The sequence below is a fragment of the Heteronotia binoei genome, chromosome 20 (genome assembly GCF_032191835.1).
Source record: "Heteronotia binoei isolate CCM8104 ecotype False Entrance Well chromosome 20, APGP_CSIRO_Hbin_v1, whole genome shotgun sequence".
Taxonomy (NCBI): domain Eukaryota; kingdom Metazoa; phylum Chordata; class Lepidosauria; order Squamata; family Gekkonidae; genus Heteronotia; species Heteronotia binoei.
Genome location: NC_083242.1, coordinates 11,237,647 through 11,259,952, shown reverse-complemented (window position 1 = coordinate 11,259,952; position 22,306 = coordinate 11,237,647). Strand labels below are relative to the sequence as shown.

General features: G+C 51.8%; 3 protein-coding genes across 3 annotated transcripts in view; all 3 read right to left on the bottom strand.

The window, feature by feature from the left end:
* The window catches only part of FSCN1 (fascin actin-bundling protein 1), a 51,370-nt gene extending 30,187 nt beyond the window's left edge, over positions 1 to 21,183 (bottom strand). Inside the window, exons 1-3 of the mRNA XM_060260762.1 lie at positions 21,031 to 21,183; positions 20,155 to 20,629; positions 18,651 to 19,056 (exon numbers count right to left, since the gene is read on the bottom strand). Coding sequence (XP_060116745.1) covers positions 18,651 to 19,056; positions 20,155 to 20,574 — 826 coding nt within the window. The 5' untranslated portion in view covers positions 20,575 to 20,629; positions 21,031 to 21,183. The remainder of the gene's footprint in view (positions 1 to 18,650; positions 19,057 to 20,154; positions 20,630 to 21,030) is intronic.
* Positions 1 to 22,306, bottom strand: part of PDAP1 (PDGFA associated protein 1) — a 465,345-nt gene that overhangs the window by 3,598 nt on the left and 439,441 nt on the right. The gene's annotated exons all lie outside the window — the stretch shown is intronic.
* LOC132588590 (E3 ubiquitin-protein ligase RNF216-like) overlaps positions 1 to 22,306 on the bottom strand; it is a 285,209-nt gene that overhangs the window by 149,113 nt on the left and 113,790 nt on the right. The gene's annotated exons all lie outside the window — the stretch shown is intronic.

Here is a 22,306-nt window from a genome sequence, read left to right as displayed (position 1 = left end):
TGGCCTAATATGCAAAGGAGTTCCTGCTACAAAAAATGCGCCTGTCAGAGGAGGGTTTCTTCCCACCCTCTAAATCAGGGGGGGGGGCAAACTGTGGCTCGGGAGCAACATGTGCCTCTTTCCCACATATTGTGCGGCTCTCAAAGCTCCCACAACCCTGTTGGCTGGCTTGGAGAAGGCATTTCTCTTTAAATCACTTCTCCACACCATGCCAGCCGGCAGTCTGGAGAATGAATTTAAAGTTAAAGTTGCTTTCTTTCCACCTCTTTCTCCCTCCTTTCCTCCCATCTATTTGCCTTCCTTCCTTCTTCTCTCACACATCTGATGTTCATGTCTTGCAGCTCTCGGACATCTGGAGTAACAAGTGACGTCCGCTGCCTCAGCTAAAAGCCTGGTGAAAGAGCTCTGTTTTACAGGCCCTGAGGAATTGGAGCAGATTCTGCAGGGCCCAGATCTCTCCGAATGCATTTAAAGTTGAAGTTGCTTTCTTTCCACCTCTCCCATCCTCCTCTCCCCCCCTCATCTGACTTCCTTCCTTCCCTGCAACATCTGACATTCATGTCTTGTAGCTCTCAAACATCTGATGTTTATTCCATCTGATTTTTACTTCAAGCAAGTTTGGCCACCCCTGTTCTAAATGCTCATCCTACCACAAAAGCCTGGATCGAATTAGGACTTTCTTCCATGTTCTGCTGCGAGAGAGGCCCACAGTTCAGCAGGCAAGGGGATTTGGTGTCCTCTTTCCCACCCCCCAGCCCAATACTTTCGGAGCAGCAGGAACGAACCTCGAGGTAATCCGGCACAGCTGAATTCATGATCCCCAGCCTGGATTCATGGCAGCCAGACTGCTGTGCGCCACCGCAGAGGAACGCCACATGCAGCAGAAAGGGAAATTTGGGAGAAAAACCAACTTCACTCTTCTCCTCCTCCTCCAGCCAGAAAAGAAAAGCTTCCTTTGACCACCACCCTTTGGGGCTCACCTCTAAGTCAGGAACAAAATAAATTTTCACCAGGGTGGTAGCGAGAACAGAAATCCCGTCCAAGGAGCAGAAATGCATTCTGGGCTCTGTGCCTAGACAGCAGCCCACCAACTGTTGACTGAACAGGGATATTGGGTTTTTTTATCTCATTACATATGCTAAACCAACTCTCACTGAGATAGCTGTGCATCCACAGTGTTCCACTGTATTTCTCTTTTAGAACAGGGTATCAGAATAATGGGTTTTTTTGTGTTGACCTGCTCTAATGAGGGATGTGGGCTGTTTGTCTCATTACATATACTAACCCACCTTCCACTCTACTTTAATGCACCGTTTTCCTACTGGCTAACTTATATCATTTCTCTTTTAGAACGGTGTATCAGAATATTTTGGGGTTTTTGTATTGACATACTCAAACGGGGGATATTGGCTGTTTGTCTTATTGCATATACCAACCCATCCTCCTCTGTATTTTAATGTCTTCCTTTTTTTCCTAATGGCAAACTATAATGGATGTTATAATCTCTTGAGAAACCACGCCCTCTATTTAAACTAACAAAGCCAGAATGTTACCTAGATTTATGGCACTTCGCACCTACAACAGCCGTCTGCTTTTTATCACCCTCCGGTGTTTTTTTTTTCAGTACTGTTTTGTCCTAACACTAACAAACGCAGATCCCTATTTGTGATTCTTTTCATCGGCTAAAAACATTCCCATGATTCTACACCGCCCGCTTAGATTAAGAATTGCTGCTTGCCATTCCCATTTTGTCCGATGAAGTCTGTCTAAGAGCGTACGAAAGCTTACGTTCTGAATAAAACTTAGCCGGTCTTAAAGGTGCACTCGTCTACTGCTTTGTTCTGCTGACTTCGCCGCACGGGAAGATTCGCCAAATGAAAAACAGCATTGCTGGGTGAAGAGAGAAAGGTTTTCTGCTCTTAGAGGAGTCCAGTGGCACCTTTAAGGTCAACAAAAGGTTTATTCTGGGCATAAGCTCTTGTGTGCATGCACACTTCTTTAGAAGCACTTTTAAGACCAACAGAATTTTATTCTAGGTGTAAGATCTTTTTGTGCATGCACGCTTCTTCAGATACACAGAAACAGACTTCCTCAAGCCTCACATATAGGTAGAGAAAGGGTATACCCTGAAGAAGCGTGCCAGAACACAAAAGCTGGACTCCAACTTGGTTCTGCTGCTTAAGACCAACACGGCTACCCACCTGAATCTCTCTACCTATAGGCAGAGGTGGGATTCTAGCCGGAGTTCCTTTGCATATTAGGCCACACACCCCTGAGGTAGCCAGTCCTCCAAGAGCTTACAAGGCTCTCTTTTGTAAGATCTTGGGAGGACTGGCTACATCAGGGGTGTGTGGCCTAATATGCAAATGAGCTTCAGCTAGAATTCCACCCCTGCCTATACATCAGGCTTGAAGAAGTCGGTTTCAACATATCTGAAGAAGTGTGCACACACACAAAAGCGTATACCCAGAATTAACTTTGTTGGTTTTAAACGGGGCCACTGACCTCCGGCCTCATTCTCTGCTCATATTACAGAGAATCACTCGGTTGCTTCAAATATCAGGCCCAGCTCTGACTGGGGGAGGCGTCCCCTTTCCTTCCTGGAAAGGGCAAAAAGGGACTGATGCGCAAGCAAGGCACCCTCTAAGCTGGGGAGTCTTGGGAGCCGAAATTCTACTTTTTGAGCTTCTAGCACAGGGGTGGTCAGGGGTTGTTTTGTAGAAAAATAGGTGGTGGAGCTCATCCAGGGATTGTAATGCAGCTGCACCTACTATTCAACGGACAAGGAGGTGGAACTCTTAGAAAGGTTCAGGAGCTGTGCTCCTGTGAATTTCCACTGAATCTGAGGCCTCTGGGTGGTCAAAATGTCGCTCTTTCACACATGGTCTGTGGCTCTTGAAGCCCCCACTATGCCGTTGGCCAGCTTGGAGAATGCATTTAAAGTTGCTTTATTTCTACCTCTCTCTCCCCCCCATGTCTTGTGGCTCTCAAACATCTGACGGTTATTCTATGTGGCTCTCACATTAAGCAAGTTTGGCCACCCCTGTTCTAGCATTAAAGTTGTGAGCAAGTAATCTGAGTACCGCATCAATCCGTTTGCTCTGGGCCATCCTCCCTGAGCTAAGCCCAAAAAGGTGTGCGCCAGAGGCTAAAAAACTGTGAGTTAGCTCACACTAACTCAGCTTAGAGGGAACACCGTGTGCCAGTACCACGGGGAGAGGGGGGCGGGAAGGCAGAACACCCCAAGACGACATCAGCTTTCCCGTTCCGAGCCAAGGTGCTTCCCATTACAGCTCCGGAAATCGCCAGAGCAGAGGAAACCCATGGTCACTCCGCAGATGTTTAAAGGGAACGCAGCAGGAGAGGAAAGGGAAAAAACACGAGAGGTCAGAGAAAAAGCCACGGCGAAGATGCCTTTCCAATGCCTCCAGGAGCCAAGGGCTTTCCCTTTACAACTCAGCCAAGATTGGTGGGGGGCAGGAAGGCCATTTATAGCTCTCGCAGGTATTTAAGAAAGGAAGCGAAACAATGGAAGACTGAAAAAACGCAGGACAATGGGGTAGAGATTACAGGCCTACAGCTGGGCTATGCGGTTAGCAAGATCACAGGACCAAAACTTGTCTGGACCCTGGACCGAGATGGGGGTTGAAGGGCTCCCTGCACAATATGAGATTAGCACATCCTGGAGGAAGGTTTTCTGCAATCTTCTACGCCAGGGCTGGCCAAACTGAAGCTCGGGAGCCTCATGTGGCTCTCTCACACACATTGTGTGGCTCTCAAGGCCCCCACTGCCCCGTCAGCTGGCTTGGAGAAGGCATTTCTCTCTTCAAATATCGCCAAGCCAAGCCAGCTGGGCAGCATGGAAAATGCATTTAAAGTTGCTTTCTTTCCCCTTTTCCCTCCCCCCAATCTATTTGCTTTCTTTCTACCTTTCCTCCCTCCCCTGCAGCTCTCAAACATCTGACGTTTATTCTATGTCAGGGGTGACCAACAGTAGCTCTCCAGATGTTTTTTGCCTGCAACTCCCATCAGCCCCAGCCAGCATAGCCAATGGCTGGGGCTGATGGGAGTTGTAGGCAAAAAACATCTGGAGAGCTACCGTTGGTCACCCCTGTTCCATGTGGTTCTTGCTTTAAGCAAGTTTGGCCACCCCTATTCTATACCTTTCACTGTTTCCCCAAGTGCAGACGGAAGCTAGTTTCCTTTTTAAACATGGGTTAAACCAGGGATGGCCAAACTGCGGCAGGGGAGCCACATGTGGCTCTTTCGCACATATCGTGTGGCTCTTGAAGCCCCCACCACCCCATCGGCCGGCTTGGAGAAGGCATCTTTCTCTTTAAATCACTTCTCCAGGCCAAGTCAGCCACTGGCTTGGAGAATGCATGTAAAGTTAATGTTGCTTTCTTTCCACTTCTCTCTCCCTCCTCCCTCCCCATTCATTTCCTTCCTTCCGGCTCTCAAACATCTGATGTCTTTTCTATGTGGCTCTTATGTCAACGCAAGTTTGGCAACCCCTGCGTTAAACAGTCGAAAGGACCGGTGCTTGCACAGGGGACTACCTTTACATTTATTGCCAAAGGTTCCCCCACCCTCGGAGTTAAAATGATAGCATCCCAAAAACTGACTCCCAAGCAGAAAAGAAATGCATTTCCCTCATCAGTACAGAATAGCTCAGACAACTCCCCCTACATATAAGGGGGGGGGGGGTTTGGGGGGGGTGTCTGGAAGACGAGGATCTAAGATGGAGTTGAGCAAAAAACGCCTTTTCCAGGGCCTGGGGCTATTAGGTGGGGAGAGAGAGGGGCAGCTTGAGCTACACGCCATTGTCAGCCTGTTTCAAAAGGCCTCTCCGAATCAGCCTCGTGCTGAGAAAGCCCCGCTACGCCCCCCTCCTCACATCTGGATTTCCACAGCTGACAAAGAACTGAAACAGGAGCCTTCGCTCTCCCCCCCCCCACCACCTCGACCATCTCAGCCCCCGACCAGCCCCTCCGCCCACAGTCACAATCTTGCCCTTGTTCTCCGAACCTCGCTCCCATCCCCCCCTTCCTTCCCGACAAATATTTCAGCATCTGCCCCGAACCCAAGCCATCCAATCACTCTCCTTGAGCGCGGGGAGGGTGGGTGGAGGGCCGTGAGGGGGAGGGGAGAGGATGACTCAGCTGCAGCAGCATCTTGCCTTGAGGAGATGCAAGGCGACATCTCAGCTGGGGGGGGCGGGGAGAGAGAGCACGGTTCGCGCTGGAACGAACAGGCTTAACAAAGGAAGCAGCAGAACATTTGGAATATTCGCAACGAATCCCCTCGCTTGCAGAAGCCCCCCTTCGTTGTGCGCCAGTCCATTAATGCAGACCCAGCCCATTAAATCACCAATCCGGCCCGCCGTTCCTTCCCTCTCAAGAACTACCAGAAGCTCTGCCGTTTTAGAGCAATGTTCGATAGATTCAAGGGTATGGTCCCCTACCCCATCTCAGCCAGTTTGGTGTAGTGGTTAAGTGCCTGGGGAACTGGATTTGATTCCCCACTCCTCCACTTGCAGTTGCTGGAATGGCCTTGGGTTCAGCCATAGCTCTCGCAGAGCTGTCCTTGAAAGGGCAGCTCCTGGGAGAGCTCGCTCAGCCCCACCCACCTCACAGGGCGTCTGTTATGGGGAAGGAAGGTAAAGGAGATCGTAATCCGCTCTGAGATTCAGAGTATAGGGCGGGATATAAATCCAATATCTTCTCCTTCTTCCTAACCTCCATGGCTTTCCCAGGCTGCTTTAGGCCCAGTAGGGAAGACAGGAACCCGTATGGTCATTTCCAAGAAACTGTTCCCCAGAGAAACTGTTCTCTCAAATGCAGTTCTCAAAAGAACTCTCTCAGCCCCACCTCCCTCACAGGGTGTCTGTTGTGGGGAGAAGAAGGGAAGGAGATTGTAAGCCACTCAGACTTCGAGTGAAGGGCAAGGTATAAAGGGCAAGGTATAAAAACCAACTCTTCTTCTTGCAAGAGTTGTCCTTGAAAGGGCAGCTTCTGGGAGAGCTCTCTCAGCCCCACCCACCTCAAAGGGTGTCAAAAGGGTGTCTGTTGTGGGGGAAGAAGATAAAGGAGATTGTAAGCCGCTTTGAGATTCAGAGTGAAGGGTGGGGTATAAATCCAATTTCTTCTTCTAAACAGAAAAAGCCAACTTAAAGAACTCCTGGAGGGTAAATATCCTGCAGTTACTCTTAAAATAGCTAAATTTGGTTGCTTCACTTTTAGGTCAACATTACTAGTAGCCTAAAATGCCGGAGTACGTTTCTTTTAATGGCCATTAATGTATATTTTTCAATTTTAATAGTATAATAATTTATCATGTTTTACAGATATCTTATGGATATCTACAGTTATCCCTTTTGCTTAAGATGTTGGCTTTTGCTGTAAATAAAATCTCTCTCTCTGTTGTGGGGGAAGATGATAAAGGAGATTGAAAACCATTCTGAGACCTTGATGCAGAGAGAAGGGCGGGGTATAAATCTATGGTCGTCTTCGTCTTCTTCCACATGGACAATCTTAGCCAATGACCAACAGGGGCAGCTACCTTGGGTTCCATACTGGAAGGAGAGCCAGCAAATGCCGTCTTCTCTGGAGGTTGGCCAAGGTGACTTCTGGTGGCACCTCAGTTGAGGACCTCTACTTCCCTGGTCCTAGAGTGCCACAGATTGTGAGGCCCTCCTCTTGGATGCTTACTCAGGTCTCCAGAATAACCAAGACCACCACCACCACCCCGTCCGGGCACCTTTTCATGGGGAACTGTATTTCCCAGAGAACTGAAGCAGAGTTCACCCTGCCAATCTATCCCGCTCAGGTGTATCTAATGGCTCTCAGGGGAGTACATTTGGGGGACTTTTCTAGACCTGGGAATCCTTTTGCAGACATTTTACAAGGCAGACCCCTTCCAACTCTATTGCAAAACATTTGCTCTTGCTGGCAAGTTACAGCCTCTGCTCTGAATTCAGAGGATGCTCTTTGCTTCGAGACCACACCTTTCTGGAGAAGCTCCCATTTGGGAGAGGAGGGATAAACGTTCTGGGGTAAGCCGTTCCCCAAAATGAAGCACCAAGCAGTCTATCTGCCTACCTAATCCAGCTCTTCCTTTGAAAACGGCCAAACATAGATGTTGAGAGACACGAGATGGAAGGAAGGATGGAAGGAAAATAGAGGGAGAGAGAGAAGTGGAAAGAAAGCAATCTTAAGAAGAAGATATTAGATTTATATCCCACCCTATACTCTGAATCTCAGAGTCTCACAGCAGTCACAATCTTCTTTACCACCCCCCCACAACAGACACCCTATGAGGTGGGTGGGGCTGAGGCAGCTCTTACAGCAGCTGCCCTTTCAAGGAGAACTCCTGCGAGAGCTATGGCTGACCCAAGGCCATTCCAGCAAGTGCAAGTGGAGGAATGGGGCATCATACCTGGTTCTCCCAGATAAGAGTCCACACACTTAACCACTACACCAAACTGGCTTTAATTTTAAATGCCTTTTCCCAGCCAGCTGACAGGGCAGTGTGGGCTTCGAAAGCCACACAGTATGTGTGAAAGAAGAAGAACTGCAGGTTTATACCCCACCCTTCCCTCTGAATCAGAGACTCAGAGCAGCTCACAATCTCCTATATCGTCTCCCCCCACAACAGACACCCTGTGAGGTGGGTGAGGCTGAGAGGGCTCTCCCAGCAGCTGCCCTTTCAAGGACAACTCCTGCCAGAGCTCTGGCTGACCAAAGGCCATTCCAGCAGGTGCAAGCGGAGGAGTGGGGGAATCAAACCCGGTTCTCCCAGATAAGAGTCCGCACACTTCACCGCTACAGCAAACTGGCTCCTGAGCCACAGCTTGGCCAACCCAGATTCAGCCCAACCCCCTGCTCAATTGCAGGAACAGCCCAGAGAGCATCCCTGAAAGGTTTCTGTCCAGCTGTTGCTTCAAGACTTCCAGCGCTGCGGAGCTCACCACCTCTGCGGGGAGATGATCCCATCGCCGATCTACTCTGCCTGCAACCAGCTGGCCAACTGGAATCCAGAATGAGTTTGGAAGCCACGGTTTGTGCCAACCGTGGTCCAGAATGACGTCTGAAGGGCCAAGCCATGGATGGTTACGACTGTTGCTCCGCTGTTAAGAAACAACTACACTTCACCAGCACAGCACAGACTGAGCAGCAAATCTAAACCAGGATTGCCAGGATAGATTAGATCCCCAACAACGGTTAGGGCTTGATCCAGGTCGGAACAGAAGCCAGACACGGTGACATGACTAAGAGCACCTAGTCAGCTTGCAGCAGTGACGAGATCGGACCATGCCTCAGCGGAACAGGCTTCCTCAGGAGGCAGTGGGCTCTCCTACTTTATAGGCTAAATGGCCATCTGACAGCCATGCTGATTCTGTGAACTTAGGCAGGGCGTGAGAGTGAGGGCAGGAAGGGCTGCATCAGGGCTTCGTTTTCGTGGCCCTTTCTTACACGCCCAGGGAAGTGTTGCACACCACTTTGGGGTCAGGCAGCTATTTTTCTCCAGGCTGGTTTGGCCAGGGATCCTGGAGGTTTTTTACCATCTTCCAGCCATGGATGTATGGCTGTGAGAGCTGGACCATAAGGAAGGCTAAGCGCAGAAGAATAGATGCTTTTGAGCTGTGGTGCTGGAGAAGACTCTTGAGAGTCCCTTGGACAGCAAGAAGATCCAATCAGTCAGGCCCAAGAGAAATCAACCCTGACTGTTCCCTGGAAGGTCAGACGCTGAAGCTCTACTTTGGCCACCAAAGGAGAAGGGAGCACTCCCTGGAGAAGATCCTGATGCTGGGAAAGACAGAAGGCAAAAGAAGAAAGGGACGGCAAAAGAGGAGATGGCTGGACAGCGCTACTGATGTAACACGAATTTGAGCAGACTTTGGAGGATGGTGGGAGCCACGAGGGCCTGGCATGATTTGGTCCATGGGGTCGCAAAGAGTCGGACTAGACTGTGCAACTGAACAACAAAAGGCATGGAACGGGGTCACTGGGGAATCTATGGGGGGAGGCAGGGGTGGAATTCTAGCAGGAACTCCTTTGCATATTAGGCCACACACCCCTGATGTAGCCAATCCTCAAAGAACTTACAGGGCTCTTTTTTGTAAGCTCTCGGAGGATTGGCTGCATCAAGAGTGTGTGGCTTAATATGCAAAGGAGCTCCTGCTAGTAGTCCACCCCTGGGGGGAGATATCTGTTCATTTCCTGCATCGTGCAGGGGGGTTGGACTAGATGACCCTGGAGGGGACTCTCTCGCAACCAGGATTCTATGATTTCAGAGCGCCCGAGTGCAGGAACTCCATGCATGCACCCCACAGCTCAGAAAGCAAGCAGCACACCCTGAACACCTGTTGAGGTTACTGCGGTCTCGCGGTTTCTGCAGCTGGCCGCGCTGCACGCCCAGAGATTCCTAAAGGGCTTTTGTGTGCGCGCTGAAAGCCGGCCAACGGGCTTGCATTCTGACTCCCAAAGTTGGGAAGGCGGGGAGGAGGAGGAGGAGGAGAAGAGAGGAGGGCTTGGCGTTCCGCTGAATCAGCCAACAGAAGCAATGCTCTCTTTGTATCGACTTCCATGTAGGTCACATGTCTCGTCACAGCTAGAAGTCAGCCGCTGAACACGGATTTTCGTTTAAACCCCATTTACGGAGCCCTGCCAAGGTTGGGGCTTTTCTTGCTCCCTGCAGCGAAAGAGAAGCTCAACTACGGTTGCCAGATCCCCTCTGAACACTGGTGGGGAATCGGGGCCCAACTGGGAAACTCCTGGAGATTTGGGGATGGAGTCTGGGGAGGACACTGTGGGGTGCAAGGCCACAGACTCCCCAGCCTCCAAAGCAGGGGTGTGGAACTCATTTGTCACAACGGCCGGATCTGATGTAAAGGAGACCTTGTCCGGAGCCGGGCCATGTGTGTTTCCATTCAAGATTAGGTGGCAGATGAGAAGGGAGCACTCCCTGGAGAAGATCCTGATGTTGGAACTACCAAATATCTGGGGATTAATTTTTGCTATAATGGGAGCTGGGCATCCCATCGCAAGTGCGCTCTAACAATGGCAAGAACTAGTGCCTTGGCTATTGCCCAGTTTTTTTTTATCTGAAAGGGAATCGATATGTCCCTATGGCCTTAAGAGCTTTCAATGCGAAATCTAGCCCCCAACTCTTATATGGTGCCCCCATATGGATCAGTGCCTTTGATTACACCACTGAAGGCCTACAATCTTTCTTTTTGAGGAAAATTCTGGGACTACCCAACTGTGTTCCTTATGCTGCAATTTGCATGGAAACTGGCCTGTTGCTGCTGGAAACTCGCGCCTGGCTTCTGACCTTTACGTTTTGGCTGCGCCTTTTATTTAACTCTGATCAGAACTCTTTCACCTCTTTGATGCTGATGGACCATCATGCATCAAAATGGTTGACCCCGATCCAAAAGAAAATTACATCCATAGGAATTTCCTTGGATGCATTTTATCTATCCTCTGCTTCTGCGGTATTTCAATCCATCAAACGTAGACTACTAGATATCCAGTTGCAACGTCTGACTAGGCAGCTCGGAAATCTTGCTCCCCAAGTCACCTGGGTTTATCCCAGTCTCCTGGGCTTCTAGCTCCCTATTTCCTCTTTTTAACTGATCCTCACCAAAGAATAGCACTCATGCTGGCTAGATTTAATGCATTACCATCGGCCATCCTCTTCGGTAGATACCACAGAATCCCCCACAATCTTAGACGATGCCCTTGTAGCCAAGGAGTCATCGAAACGGTCCCTCATGTTCTTTTGGACTGCTCTTTCTATAGCAGTCCACGAGCAAGATACCTAGATGCTCTGCTCTCCGACCATCAAGGCCTTTCCGACAATGCCAAGGTTCGCTTTTTACTCCACGGGAAACACAACTTTGTCACCACTCATGTTGCTTGCTTTTTACAGGTTGCGATCCAAATCAGAGAGGCTTTTACTCATGCACAGCCCACAGCTATTTTATGTCATTTAACTTTTGCTGGTTTTTAAGGCTTTATTATATTTTATAGTGTTTCTGTTGGTTTTAAATCTTACTGTATTCTTCCATTAATGCCAATAAAGGTCTAATGAATGAATGAAATGATGTTGGGAAAGACAGAAGGCAAAAGAAGAAGGGGATGACAAAAGAGGAGATGGCTGGACAGCGTTACTGATGTAACAAACACAAATTTGAGCTGACTTCGGAGGATGGTGGAAGACAGGAGGGCCTGCCGTGACTTGGTCCATGGGGTTGCAAAGAGTCGGACTCGACCGTGCGACAGAACAACAAAGAAGAGAGATCAACTTTATGAAGGACACAGACAAACACTACGATTTTTAAATAAACTTAAGACGTGCTTAAAACATTGGCATTCTTTGGACTTCAAGGTGCTTTCTTCGTATCTTTCCCACGGGATCCAGGGAACTGGGCAAAGGAAGCTCTGGCTCTTTCTTTCCTTCCCCAGGGGACCAGGAGGAGTAGGAGCCTCAGACAATGGAGAAAATAGAGGCTTTGCTCTGTAGCTCCCGTGCAATTGAGCAAGCTCGGCAAAGCAAGCTGCGATGCAGAAGGGAGCAAGAGAGAGGGAGAAGGAAAGAGATGGCAACCAGTTGCTCGAGGGCCTGCTAGGAGCCCTCCGGGGGCCTGATTCGGCCCCGGGCTGCATGTTTGACACCCCTGCTCCAAAGCATCTAGGAGAATTGATCTCTTTAGTCTGGAGAGGAGCTATAATTCCAGGGGTCCTATCTGGAGGCTGGCATCCCTACTTTTGATCATGTTTGGCACCTGATGTGGGGGGAGGGAAGAGACGCTCTGTGCATGCATCAGGGTTGCCAGATCCAGGTTGGGAAACTCCTGGAGGTTTGGGGATGGAGCCCGGGGAGGACAAGGACCTCAGTGGGGTACAGTTTGGTGTAGCCAATTCAGTGTCATGGTCAAGTGTGTGGAGTCTTATCTGGGAGAGCCAGGTTTGTTTCCCCATTTCTCCACCTGCAGCTGCTGGAATGGCCTTGGGTCAGCCATAGCCCTTGCAGAGTTGTCCTTGAAAGGGCAGCTTCTGTCTCAGCTCTCTCAGCCCCACCGACCTCACAAGGGGGTCTGTTATGGGGGAGGAAGGTAAAGGAGATTGTGAGATGCTCTGAGACTCTTTGGAGTAGACAGCGGGATATAAATCCAATATCATCATCTTTTTATCTGGGAGAACCGGGTTTGAGTCCCAAATCCTCCACTTGCAGCTGCTGGCATGGCCTTGGGTCAGCCATAGCTCTGGCAGAGGTTGTCCTTGAAAGGGCAGCTGCTGTGAGAGCCCTTTCCAGCCCCACCCACCTCACAGGGTATCTGTTATGGGGGAGGAAGGGAAAGGAGATTATAGGCCGTTCTGAGACACTGTCCTTGAAAGGGCAGCTGCTAAGAGAGCCCTCTCAGCCCCACCCACCTCACAGGGTGTCTGTTGTGGAGGAAGAAGATAAAGGAGTTGTGAGCCGCTCTGAGACTCTTGAGTGGAGGGCGGAATATAAATCCAATGTCGTCGTCTTCTTACAACGCCATAGGGTTTATCCTCCAAAGCAGCCATTTTCTCCAGAGGAACTGATCTCTGTAGTCTGGAGATGAGCTGTAATTCTGGGGGATCCACAGCAGCGAGCCCTCTCAGCTGAATTAGTGTGAACTAGCTCACAGTTTTTTAGCCTCCAGCTCACACGTTTTTGTCTTAGCTCAGAAAGGACAGCCCCAGAGCAAACTAACTGATGCAGCAGCTCACCACTTTAGTGCCAGTAGCTCACGAAGCAGAATTTTTGCTCACAAGACTCCACAGCGTAGAGGGAGCAGTGATCCCCAGGTCCCACCTGGAGGTTGGCACCCCTAACTGCTTGAACAGAGATGCTAAAAGAGGGACAGGTTAACCTACGGCATGCGCGTCCCTGCAAATCAGAGCTGTGTCTGCGCTCTGAAATCCTACAAGAGGGCCAAAGATCACAGAACACAAGACTCAGCGCAGAATTCTGGGAAGTGGGGGAAACACCCACCTCTTCGCATTTTATTTTATTTTTTAAAGACACTTTTAGACATGGCAAAAACACCCAGCGCACATGCCCGGGCTCTTGCTAATTCAGCAGACTGGATAAAATTTTTCTACCAGTTGGGCTGTACAGCCGCCACGCACTCCACAGCTCCTTACCCCCACATGGTGACTGGCAAAACCAGGATGAATCATGCAAAACCAGGGGGGAAATTATGCGTCTTGGCTCAACTGGCACGATTTATTCGGATTGCAGGGCAGAGCTGTAACTGGCACAGAGCCTGGGTGGTATGAAATTGTTATTTTTAAAAAGCACAATCTACCTGCCATGCTTCCTGCGGGGAAAATGAGGGAGGCTTCAAACCCCTTGAAGAAAAGGTTTTGTTGGGTTTTTTTAAAACCTGTCAATGGAATATATGCAATGGGGAAATGGTACCCAGCTAGGAAAAAAGCAAAGAGATACCGATCACAGCTTCTCTCTTAGGATCAAGGCAGACAGCCTAATGAGATTGCGTAAATCTTTACCCATGGGGTGGGATGCGAGCAGTTAATCATGGTCTCTTTCAGCTGTGCCTGTTTTTTCTATTAAAAAAAAGCACTTGGATGGAAGAATTTTGCTCTGGTCTCCTGTTGACTCAGCATTTTTATTTATATTTTTACAGATGTGGGCGTTGTAAGTTTGGGTCTTTTTTCCCCGGTCAAGTTAGGTCTTCAGCCAGAAGCCATAAGGGGAGGGGGGAACCTGGGAGAAATCACAGTAATGGCCCATCCCAAATTCAGAATCAAGGGGTTTTTTGGTGGTTTGGCTCTCTCTTCAGCACAAAAGGCTTCCTCGGAGAAAACGCCTTTCCGGAAAGGCAGCTTAGTTTATGGGCAAGACCGATGGGGATGTAGTCCTTTCCCTCCCCCGTGTAAAAATCAGGTATGGCCGGAGCTTGTTTTGTAGGAACACCCCAGCAGGAACTCCTTAGCCTTTGAGGCCACCCCCCCCCCCACATAAGACCATAAGAGAAGCCATGTTGGATCAGGCCAATGGCCCACCCAGTCCAACACTCTGTGTCACATAAGAGAAGCCATGCTGGATCAGTCCAGTGGCCCACCCAGTCCAACACTCTGAGTCACATAAGAGAAGCCATGTTGGATCAGGCCAATGGCCCCTCCAGTCCAACACTCTGAGTCACATAAGAGAAGCCATGTTGGATCAGGCCAATGGCCCATCCAGTCCAACACTCTGAGTCACATAAGAGAAGCCATGTTGGATCAGGCCAATGGCCCCTCCAGTCCAACACTCTGAGTCACATAAGAGAAGCCATGTTGGATCAGGCCAATGGCCCATCCAGTCCAACACTGTGTCACACAGTGGCCAAAAATTTTTTTTGTTATACACACACACATATATATATACACACTGTGGCTAATAGCCACTGATGGACCTCTGCTCCATATTTTTACCTAACATCACTATTGTTTTGCACAGGGCTTTTTTTGTAGACAAAGCCCAACAGGAATTCATTTGCGGCCAAACTGGGGCTCAGGAGCCACACATGGCTCTTTCACACATATTCTGTGGCTCTTAAAGCCCCCCCCCCACCCCCTTTGGCTGGCTTGGAGAAGGCATTTCTCTTTATATCACTTCTCCAAGCCAAGCTAGCCAGCAGCTTGGAGAATGCATTTGAAGTTAAAGTTGCTTTCTTCCCACCTCTCCCTGTCTATTTTCCTTCCTTCCTTCCTTCCTTCCTTGGGGCTCTCAAACATCTGCCATTTATTATATGTGGCTCTTACATTAAGCAAGTTTGGCCACCCCTGAGCTACACCCTTGGACACCAAGCCAGTCAGAACGGCATTTTCCTGCTCCAAAAAAGCCCTGGGTATGCTCCTGAATTTAAAAATAGAGGCGCTGCAGGAATTCAAACCTGGATTTCAGCAAAAGACACTCCCCCCCCCCCACTGCAGAACAGAATCTGGAGAAGAAAGGAGAGACTAGAAGCACATGGGCTTCTCTACAAAAAAAAAAGGGATTGGCTGGATCAGAGAGGTTGTCTAGAAGGAGATGAGAGAGCTTAGGAGCTTCTGGGATGCAGCTTAGCCTGGCAGTGCTGAGGGGCTGGGGATGGAAGGGTGGAAGAACGGGAGAGAGCTGGAGAGGGGGCTGCCGCCCGCCCAGCAGGTAGCAACAGCAGAGCGGGAGGAAGGGGCAGGGCTTGGGAAAGGGGGATGGGGACAGCGTGGCTGGAGGAGCGGAGGGGACCAGGCTGCGAAAGAAGAAAGGGGGGGAGGAGGCAAGGGAGGCCGCCTCTCACGTCTTCTGGCCTGTGCCAAGGTCGGCTCCCCGACTCGGAGGGGGAGAGAGGGGAGGCATGGCCATCCCGCCCTTCCTTCCACCAGAAACTGGCTTCTCCTTTACACAAAGACACGCCAGCCAAGTCTCCAGAATGTCAGAGCACGCTGTGGATGGGGAGGGGGGGGGCAGGCCTGACTCGGCTCCTCTGGGTTTGGGGCACTGCTCTTCTGCTACCCCGACAGACTGACTGAGGGAAGGGAGTGCCCAGGAACAGAGAGGGTCAAAAGGCAGGCAACCGAAGAGGCAGGAAAGGGAAGAAGCCGGAGCCGTTGATGCCGTCTCCCGCTGGGTTGCGGGATTGGTCGCTAGCCTATTTTGGGAGCTCTTTAGCAGATTATCCCGTTAGGTCTCTTGGGAAGGCAGCCTGGAGCTGACAAAAGGACTCATGTCTGCACTAGACAGGAAAAGGATATGCAAGAGATGGCTGGGGGGGGAGGGACGGGTAGTGCAAGGTGGGAGAAGATGCAGGCTTTTAGGACACAACGGGGAAGACGGAGGGGGATTTCGGCTCCTAGCACCAGTGTCCAACAAAGACTCCGGTCGGCAAAAGGAGCCCCGCTTTACTCCTCCCTCCGCCCCCCCCGTATTGTGCAAGACAGGAAAGCCCCCAGGCCCTCCCCCTACCCCGCAAAGTTCACTTCACAAATCGCTCATGTCCCTTTCCACGGAAGGCCGGGTTAGGTCAACCGAACCCAGCCCCAAGCAACAGTTTGCGGGAAGGAAGGAATAGGCAGGATTTTGTGCAAAACAAGTTGGCACTGTAGGGGAATTCACAGCTGAACATGCACGCCCTGCACCCTCAAGTGGTGACCAGCGTGTGTGAATACCAAAACTACTGCACCGTGAACCCTCATATCATTTCCAGACGCATCAATACCTCTGCAACGAAACCCGAGCAAAAACCTTTGTACAGAAACGTGAGCCAGCAAAACGATGCACATGCAAATCAGCAAGAAGCCTCTGAATCCCAGAGCAAGGAGGCAATAGCAGGGGAAGGCCACAGGAACTGGTTGGCCACCATGTGAGACAGGATGCTGGACTAGCTGGACCCCTGGTCTGATCCAGCAGGGCTCTTCTGATGTTCTTATGAAGGCCTCGGCCTCTCTGCCCTGTTGTTGGCCTGCCAGAGGAACTGGTTGGCCACTGTGTGAGACAGGATGCTGGACTAGATAGACCTTCACTCGTCTCATCCAGCAGGGCTCTTCTGATGTTCTTACGAAGACCTCAGCCTCTCTGCTCTGTGGTTGGCCACTGTGTGAGACAGGATGCTGGACTGGATGGACCTCTGGTCTGATCCAGCAGGACTCTTCTGATGTTCTTATGAAGGCCTCGGCCTCTCTGCCCTGTGGTTGGCCCTCCAGAGGAACTGGTTGGCCACTGGGTGGGACAGGATTCTGGACTAGATAGACCACTGGTCTGATCCAGCAGGGCTCTTCTTATGTACTTAAGAAGGCCTCGGCCTCTCTGCCCTGTAGTTGGCCCTCCAGAGGAACTGGTTGGCCACTGGGTGAGACTGGATGCTGGACTAGGTGGACCACTGGTTTGATCCAGCAGGGCTCTTCTGATGTTCTTATGAAGGCCTCGGCCTCTCTGCCCTGTAGTTGGCCCTCCAGAGGAACTGGTTGGCCACTGGGTGGGACAGGATGCTGGACTAGATGGACCTCTGTGGTCTGATCCAGCAGGGCTCTTCTGGTGTTCTTACGAGAAGGGACAAAAGAAACAGCATCAGGGAGCCCTGAAGGAGCACTGGGATAATTCCTGGGCACACCCTGAGCCTTACAGTGGGGCTACCGGTCACAATCTTCACCCACCAGCACAAAAGCCAGCAGAGAAGGCCAAAAGAATGCAGGCTTGAATCAAGAAGCAAACTGTACCAAAGGAGTTGGGGAAGCACACCCAACAAAATGCAACAAGGCTATTCTCAGGTGACCTGCACACCACACAGCAAAGGAGGGGAAACTCAGAAGAGAATGCATGTGTGAACCAGCAACAGGGGATCAAACTGTGAGGACAAAACAATATGAAAGCGAAGGAGCAGTCAGCCCATTTCTGGGTAGGGTTGCCAACTCCAATTGGGAAATTCCTGGAGATTTGGGGTATGGAGCCTGGGGAGGGTGGGGTTTGGGGAAAGGCATTGTGTCCTAAGCTCCACCCTCCAAAGCAGCTCCACCCTCCAGGGAAGCCGACCCCACCAGGAGGAGATGAAAAACACTAAAGCACCAAGCACAATCGATAACAATTCCTTGCAAGCTTCTCTAAATTGAAGAATCTAGATATTTTGTTACCTTGGAAGCTTCTTGTTTAGAAGTACTTTGTTATATTATGACTTTTGGAAAGAGAAACCTGAAGTGAATTCTTGAAAGCTGCATCTAAGCTTATATATATGGCATACGCTGCTTTTTGCACTCTCATGAAGACAACACGAATGCCTTCCTATCCACAAATCGCCTGCTGTTGATTATGCACGGTGCTTTACCGTTTGCCGTCGCCTCCTCCACCATGGTACTTCTGGGGTTAAGTTATACCCCCTGGAAGGATGGCAACTCTACTTTTCTGGGCACGCCTTCCACCTTGCCAAACTCTGCTAGAGGCAGCTCGCCTTGCCAGATGGAGACACTGCTGGCACAGAGGATGACCTAGGCTGCCAACTCCAGATGGGGAAATTCCTGGAGCTTTGGGAGGGTGGGGTTTGGGGAGGGGATCGACCTCTAAAGCAGGAGCGTCAAACATGCAGTTCGGGGGCCAAATCAGGCCCCCAGAGGGCTCCTATCAGGCCCCTGAGCAACTGGCTGTCAACTACTTCCTTCTCTCTCTCTCGCTTCCTTCTGCATAACAGCTTGCTTTGCCAGGCTTGCTCAACTGCACAGGAGCTACAGAGCAGAGTCTCTATTTTCTCCATTGGCTGAGGCTCCTCCCTCGGGGAAGAAGGGGTGGGAGGAACAGTTTGCTTCGCCAGGCTCTCTCAATTGCACAGCAGAGCTGCTGAGCCATGCCTCTCTTCCTTCTATTGGCTGGGATGGGGAAATTCCCAGAGATTTGGGGGCGGAGCCCTGGGAAATGGGGTTTGTGGAAGGCAGTCACCTCCAGAGGGCATCACGGCACAGAATCCACCCTCCGAAGCAGCCATTTCCTCGATGGGAGCTGACCTCCACCACCCAGAGAGATTGGAGACCATCCCAGGAGCTCTCCAGGTCCCACCAGGAGGATGGCAACCCTACATTTCTGGGGCCTTGCAAAAGCAAAGAAGCAACCCTCCTGCTGGAGGAGGGGCTCACTCACTCACTCACCTTGCCGGATGGAGACGTTCCTGTCGTTGCCGGCACGGAGGACGACCTGGGGGCAGCTCTGCTCAAGGACGAAGAGCTCGTCCTTGCCCACCTTGGTGCTCTTGCCGGCCTTGAGGGTGCCGCTGGGGCCGGAGGGGGCGAGGTACTTGCCCTGGCAGTCCCGGAAGGCCACCTTGCCGCCGCGGAACTCAAGGGTGTAGCCCGCAGCGGGCTCCGGCCGCTCAACCAGGTGGCCGTCGTGGCGGAGGAAGCGGTGGTCGCAGGTCTGGAGGCAGTAGCGCTGCTGGTGGAAGAGGAGGGTGATGAGGGAGTCGACGCCCCAGGGCACGTCGCGGTGGACGGCGATCTCATCGGCGGCGGCACTGCGGTGGGCGTAGCGCTTGCGGGCCAGGCTGAAGATGGTCACCTGGGGGAGGGTTGCCAAGTCAAATTCAAGAAATACCTGGGGACTTTGGGGGTGGAGCCAGGAGCAAGGTTGTGACAAGGATTATTTAACTCCAAAGGGAGTTCTGCCCATCACGTTTAAAGGGACCGCACACCTTTTAAATGCCTTCCCTCCGTTGGAAATGATGAAGGATAGAGGCACCTTCTTTGGGGGCTCATAGAATCAGATCCCCTGGTCCAACCTTTTTGAAACTTGGAGGGTATTCTGGGGAGAGGCACCGGATGCTATGCTGAAAATCTGGCGCCTCTAGCTCAAACAACAGCCCCCGCAGAGCCCCAGAATACCCACGGATCAATTCACCATTCTATCCTTCGGGAATTGGTCTCCATAGGGAAACATGGAGTGCCCAGCAGGCATTTCCACTCCCCATCCCATTTGCTGATGACCTCCAACCCAGGGGATCCCCTGCCCACCCCTGGGGCCTGGCATCCCTACCTCCATGGGAAATAATGGAGGATAGGGGCACCTTCTTTTGGGGCTCATAAAATCGGACCCCCTGGTCCAACCTTTTTGAAACTTGGAGGGTATTCTGGGGAGAAGCACCAGATGCTATGCTGAAAATTTGCTGCCTCTATCTCAAAAAACAGGCCCCCCCAGAGCCCCAAACACTCGTGGATAGATTCCCCATCATACCCTATGGGAATCGGTCTCCATAGGGAATCGTGGAGTGCCCAGCAGACATTTCCCTCCCTCCCCCCGCCCCGGTTTCCAACACCTTCCAGCCTGGGGGGGGGATCCCCTGCCCACCCCTGAGGATTGGCATCCCTACCTCCTTGGGAAATAATGAAGGACAGGGGCACCTTCTTTTGGGGCTCATAGAATCCGACCCCTCGGTCCAATCTTTTTGAAACTTGAGAGGGCGTTTTGAGGAGAGGCACTGGAAGCCATGCTGAAAATCCGGCGCCTCTCCCTCAAAAAACAGAGCCCCACATCCCCGTGGATCAATTCTCCATTCTACCCTAATGGAACGGGTCTCCAATAATGGAGCAGCCGGCAGACCTTTCCCTTCCCTGCCCCGGTTTCCGCCGCCCTCCAGCCGGGCGCTTGGCCTGCGCGTACCTGGGGGTGCATGGCGATGTGGACGCTCCACTTCTCGGCGGGCGAGATGGCCTGGGCGAAGCAGGAGAGGCGGTCCTCGGTGCCGCCGAAGAAGCGCTTGTGCGCGTCGGACTGCAGGGACCAGCGGCCGTCGTCGTGCGCCACGATGGCGAAGCGGCAGTCGGCGGTGGGCGCCTCGGCGTCGCAGCGCACCTGCCCGTCCTTGTCGGCGGCCAGGTAGCGGCCCAGGTGGCTCTTGAGGAAGACCACGCTCGAGTCGTCGCCGTCCTGCTCCAGCGTCCAGATCTGCTTCTTCTTCAGGCTGGGCGCCGAGGCGTTGAGCTTGAAGCCGAACGCCTCGGCCGTCAGGTACTTGTTGCCGCAGTTGATCAGGCCGAACTGGATCTGGAGCGACTCCGAAGTCGTCCCGTTGGCCGTCATGGTGGCTGCTGTCGCTGGCTGCTGCTGGGCGGGGACGGGCGAGGCGACTGGCCTGCTGGGGGTGGGGAAGAAGACGGGCAAGGCGATGAACCGGCGTGGCAATTTTGCAAAAGGAAGGTCGCAATTTTGTAAAAGGAAGGTCGCAGTTTTGCAAAAAGGAGGTCGCAATTTTGCAAAAAAAAAGGATCGCAATTCTGCAAAAAAAGGGGGGGGGGTTGCAATTCTGCAAAAGCAGAAGAACGCAGAACAAGCCGAGCGTGGAATTCGGGGCGACCTCTCCTACCTCGCCTAGCCGCTCCCTCGGGTTCAGATCACTCAATTCGGGGTGGGTGGGAATCCCCTTTCCCCGGGAGCAAGCCCCACTGAACAGACCTTAAGAAAACGCAGAGTAGACCTGCCCTACATTTTGCAAATAGATTGCGCCTTGCATTTTTGCAGAAGGGGAGGGGGGATTACCTTGCTGCTGCGCACCCGGCTTTGTTCCTCTGGATCCCTCTCGCCCGGCTTCGCCCCCCTGGCCTCGGCCCCGCTTTTCTTCGCCCCGCCGCCGCCGCCTCCTGCCGCCGCCTCCTCGCCACAAAAGGCCGCTCCACAAAGCCCAGCTGCAGCCGATCTGGAGAGGGGAGTGATGTCAGGGCTGGGCTTTATAGTGGGGGGGGGGGGCGAGAGAAAGGCGGCCCCGCCCCCAATTGAGAGACTCGGCAGAGACGAGAAAGAGGCGGAGTGGAGGAAGGAAGGGAGAAGGGAAGGGGGTCTTTTTTCTCTCCCTCCATCTTTTCACGTAGAATGCGAGAATCCACCCTCTCCTAATAGAAAACCATCTCGCCCTCTTTGCCTCTGGATTAGAACATCTGAAGCTGCCTTCTACTGAATCAGACCCTCAGGGGTCCATCAAAGGCAGTATTGTCTACTCAGATTGGCAGCGGCTCTTCAGGGTCTCAAGCTGAGGTTTTTCACACCTATTTTGCCCGGACCTTTTTTTAGTTGGAGATGCCGGGGATTGAACCTGGGACCTTCTGCTTCCCAAGCGGATGCTCTACCACTGAGCCACTGTGCCTCCTTTAAGAACTAGGTCGCTAAGCCCCCAGAAATACACCAAGTGGCGGGGAACGCATTTGGGTTAGGGTGGCCAAACCGTGGCTCAGGAGCCACGTGTGGCTCTTTCACACACACTGTGTGGCTCTCAAAGCTCCCACCACCCCACCAGCCTGCTTGGAGACGCCGTTTGTCTCGTGAAATCAATTCTCCAAGCCAATTCTGCTTGGTGGCTTGGAGGATGCATTTAAAGTTGCTTTCTTTCCACTTCTCCCTCCCCCCTCCTTTTGCTTTGCTTGCCTGCCTGGTGACTCTCAGACATCTGACATTCATGTCTCGCGGCTCTCAGACATCTGATGTTTTATTTGATGTGGCTCTGATGTTAAGCAAGCTTGACCAACCCTGGGTCAGGCGACAGTTATGAAATAGGAATCTGTTGCGTTCAGAGCATCTATGGAATCCGATAAGGTTGCCAGCTCCAGCTCGGAATGACCTGGTGACTTGGGGGTGGGACCTGAGGAGGGTGGGGTTAGGGGAGGGGAGGGGCCTCAGCTGGGTATACCTGCTGGAGTCCACCCTGCAAAGCAGCTGTTTTTCTCCCAGTGGGATAATCTCTGCCACGTAGAGATCAGATGCAACCCAAGGAGATCTCCGGTGACGTTCTCTCTAAGCCGGGGATGGCTAAACTTGCTTAATG